Source organism: Palaemon carinicauda, chromosome 30, assembly GCF_036898095.1.
Source record: "Palaemon carinicauda isolate YSFRI2023 chromosome 30, ASM3689809v2, whole genome shotgun sequence".
In the NCBI taxonomy this organism is placed as follows: domain Eukaryota; kingdom Metazoa; phylum Arthropoda; class Malacostraca; order Decapoda; family Palaemonidae; genus Palaemon; species Palaemon carinicauda.
The window spans coordinates 37885680-37887560 of NC_090754.1; the positions used below are offsets into that span (position 1 = coordinate 37885680).

The following is a 1881-nucleotide window of genomic DNA, read 5'->3' on the forward strand; positions in this document are numbered from 1 at the left end:
ATGGCGATGCACAAATACTTTCACTACGTGTGTCTGAGTATATATATATATATATATATATATATATATATATATATATATATATATATATATATATATATATATATATATATATGTGTGTGTGTGTGTGTGTGTGTGTATGTGTGTGTATGTATATATATAAATATATATATATATATATATATATATATATATATATATATATATATATATATATATATATATGTGTGTGTGTGTGTGTGTGTGTGTGTATGTTTGTGTGTGTGCGTTTATATATACGTATGTATATATATATATATATATATATATATATATATATATATATATATATATATATATATATATATATATATATATATATATATGTATATGTGTATACACACACATATATATATTTATATATATATATATGTATGTATATATATGTGTCTGTGTATACATATACATATATATGTGCGTATATATATATAGATAGACAGATAGATAGATATTTGTATGTGGGTGGATGTATGTATACTGTATGCGTATTACATGGAACACTATTGCAGAAGAACACACTATTTTCACAGAAAAAAAAATGATTGTCTGCTCCCCACCAAAATGATAAAAGGTCAAATCATTACACAATGGCTTGTAATATTTGTCTAGTTTGAAATTAATGATAAAAATAAAAACATAAGAGGGACATCTTCCGCATAGCATATAAATTGATGTGCCGTTATATACCCTACAACACTTTCTTACTAGACAGTCACTAAGTAGAGATGCAAGCAGTTCACTTACCTTTAGGTTCATGGCGTCCGAGTTTAAGTAATCGCATGGAGTGTTCTGCCTCTTGTATTTATAGGCTAACAGGAGTCTCAAGTCATGGGCTCGTTCTACTAACTGGTTCTTCGGTATTTCAAAGGAAAAAAAGCTCTATTATATTGCCGTTGATGGAGAAGTACATGACCTGACCTAAATATCATTATCCGTAAATGTCATGGTAGCCAGGAGGTGAAATGTACGGAGAGAAATAATTGATAGTGATGGTATAAATATTTGAAGAAACTAAAATTATTTAGAAAAGAAGAGAATGAAGAACTTCCTGGTAAACAAAATTTCAAATACGAAAGGAAAAGGAACCAGCTAACCTGCAACGGAAGCCAAAACGAACCTCCTCGGACAAGCAGGTTCCAAATCAATGCATTTACAAGCGCTTGCAAGCAAACCGATGTCCAGCACAAGTAGAAAGTGAACTGGTGGATTTGAAGAATGCCATTGGTCAGGTGACGAGTCCTATTAAGGTAATATAATTGCACTCCCTTTCGTAGAGACCAAATGACCTCTGTTGACCTATAGTGTTCCAACATAACGACAACTGAGCACGTACAACACGTGCAGTTGCTAGGTGTTTGAAATGACTTAACAAACCCCTTTCTATTAATATTTTTGTATGAAAAGGTAAATAAATAGATAAAAGAGTATGCAAGAATATACATGTGTGTACGTATTTATATCAAAGCCTGTTATAAATGTTTGTTTCAACGCCAGTCTCTGACCAAACCCTTTATCAATTATTTTTCAACTAGATTTGAATCATTACCAAAGGTCTACATGCTTTTCGTGGAATCAGAAGTCATTGCCACGGAGCCAACACATCTGAGACGTGTTCGCGAGAACGAAATGATATGCTCTGCAGAAGAACAAGATTATATTCTGCAGCCTTTCTCTCTCAGACTGACCAGCGGGATTTTTTCCCTTATGATTACGAAAAATTCTTTTTATTGTGTTCTTTTCTTGACGGTTGGAGCCTTTTTTATCTTTATGGGGTGATTTATGCTACTGGTTAGTAGCATTCAGTTTTTACCTTTCACTGTTTTTCTCTAAATTCTGGGCCTC

The 1881-nt window shown here is 32.0% G+C and overlaps 1 protein-coding gene across 1 annotated transcript in view; it reads right to left on the bottom strand.

The window, feature by feature from the left end:
* LOC137623752 (uncharacterized) overlaps window positions 1-912 on the bottom strand; it is a 5724-nt gene extending 4812 nt beyond the window's left edge. Inside the window, exon 1 of the mRNA XM_068354580.1 lies at window positions 784-912. Coding sequence (XP_068210681.1) covers window positions 784-795 — 12 coding nt within the window. The 5' untranslated portion in view covers window positions 796-912. The remainder of the gene's footprint in view (window positions 1-783) is intronic.
* Between the last annotated feature and the right edge of the window lie 969 nt (window positions 913-1881).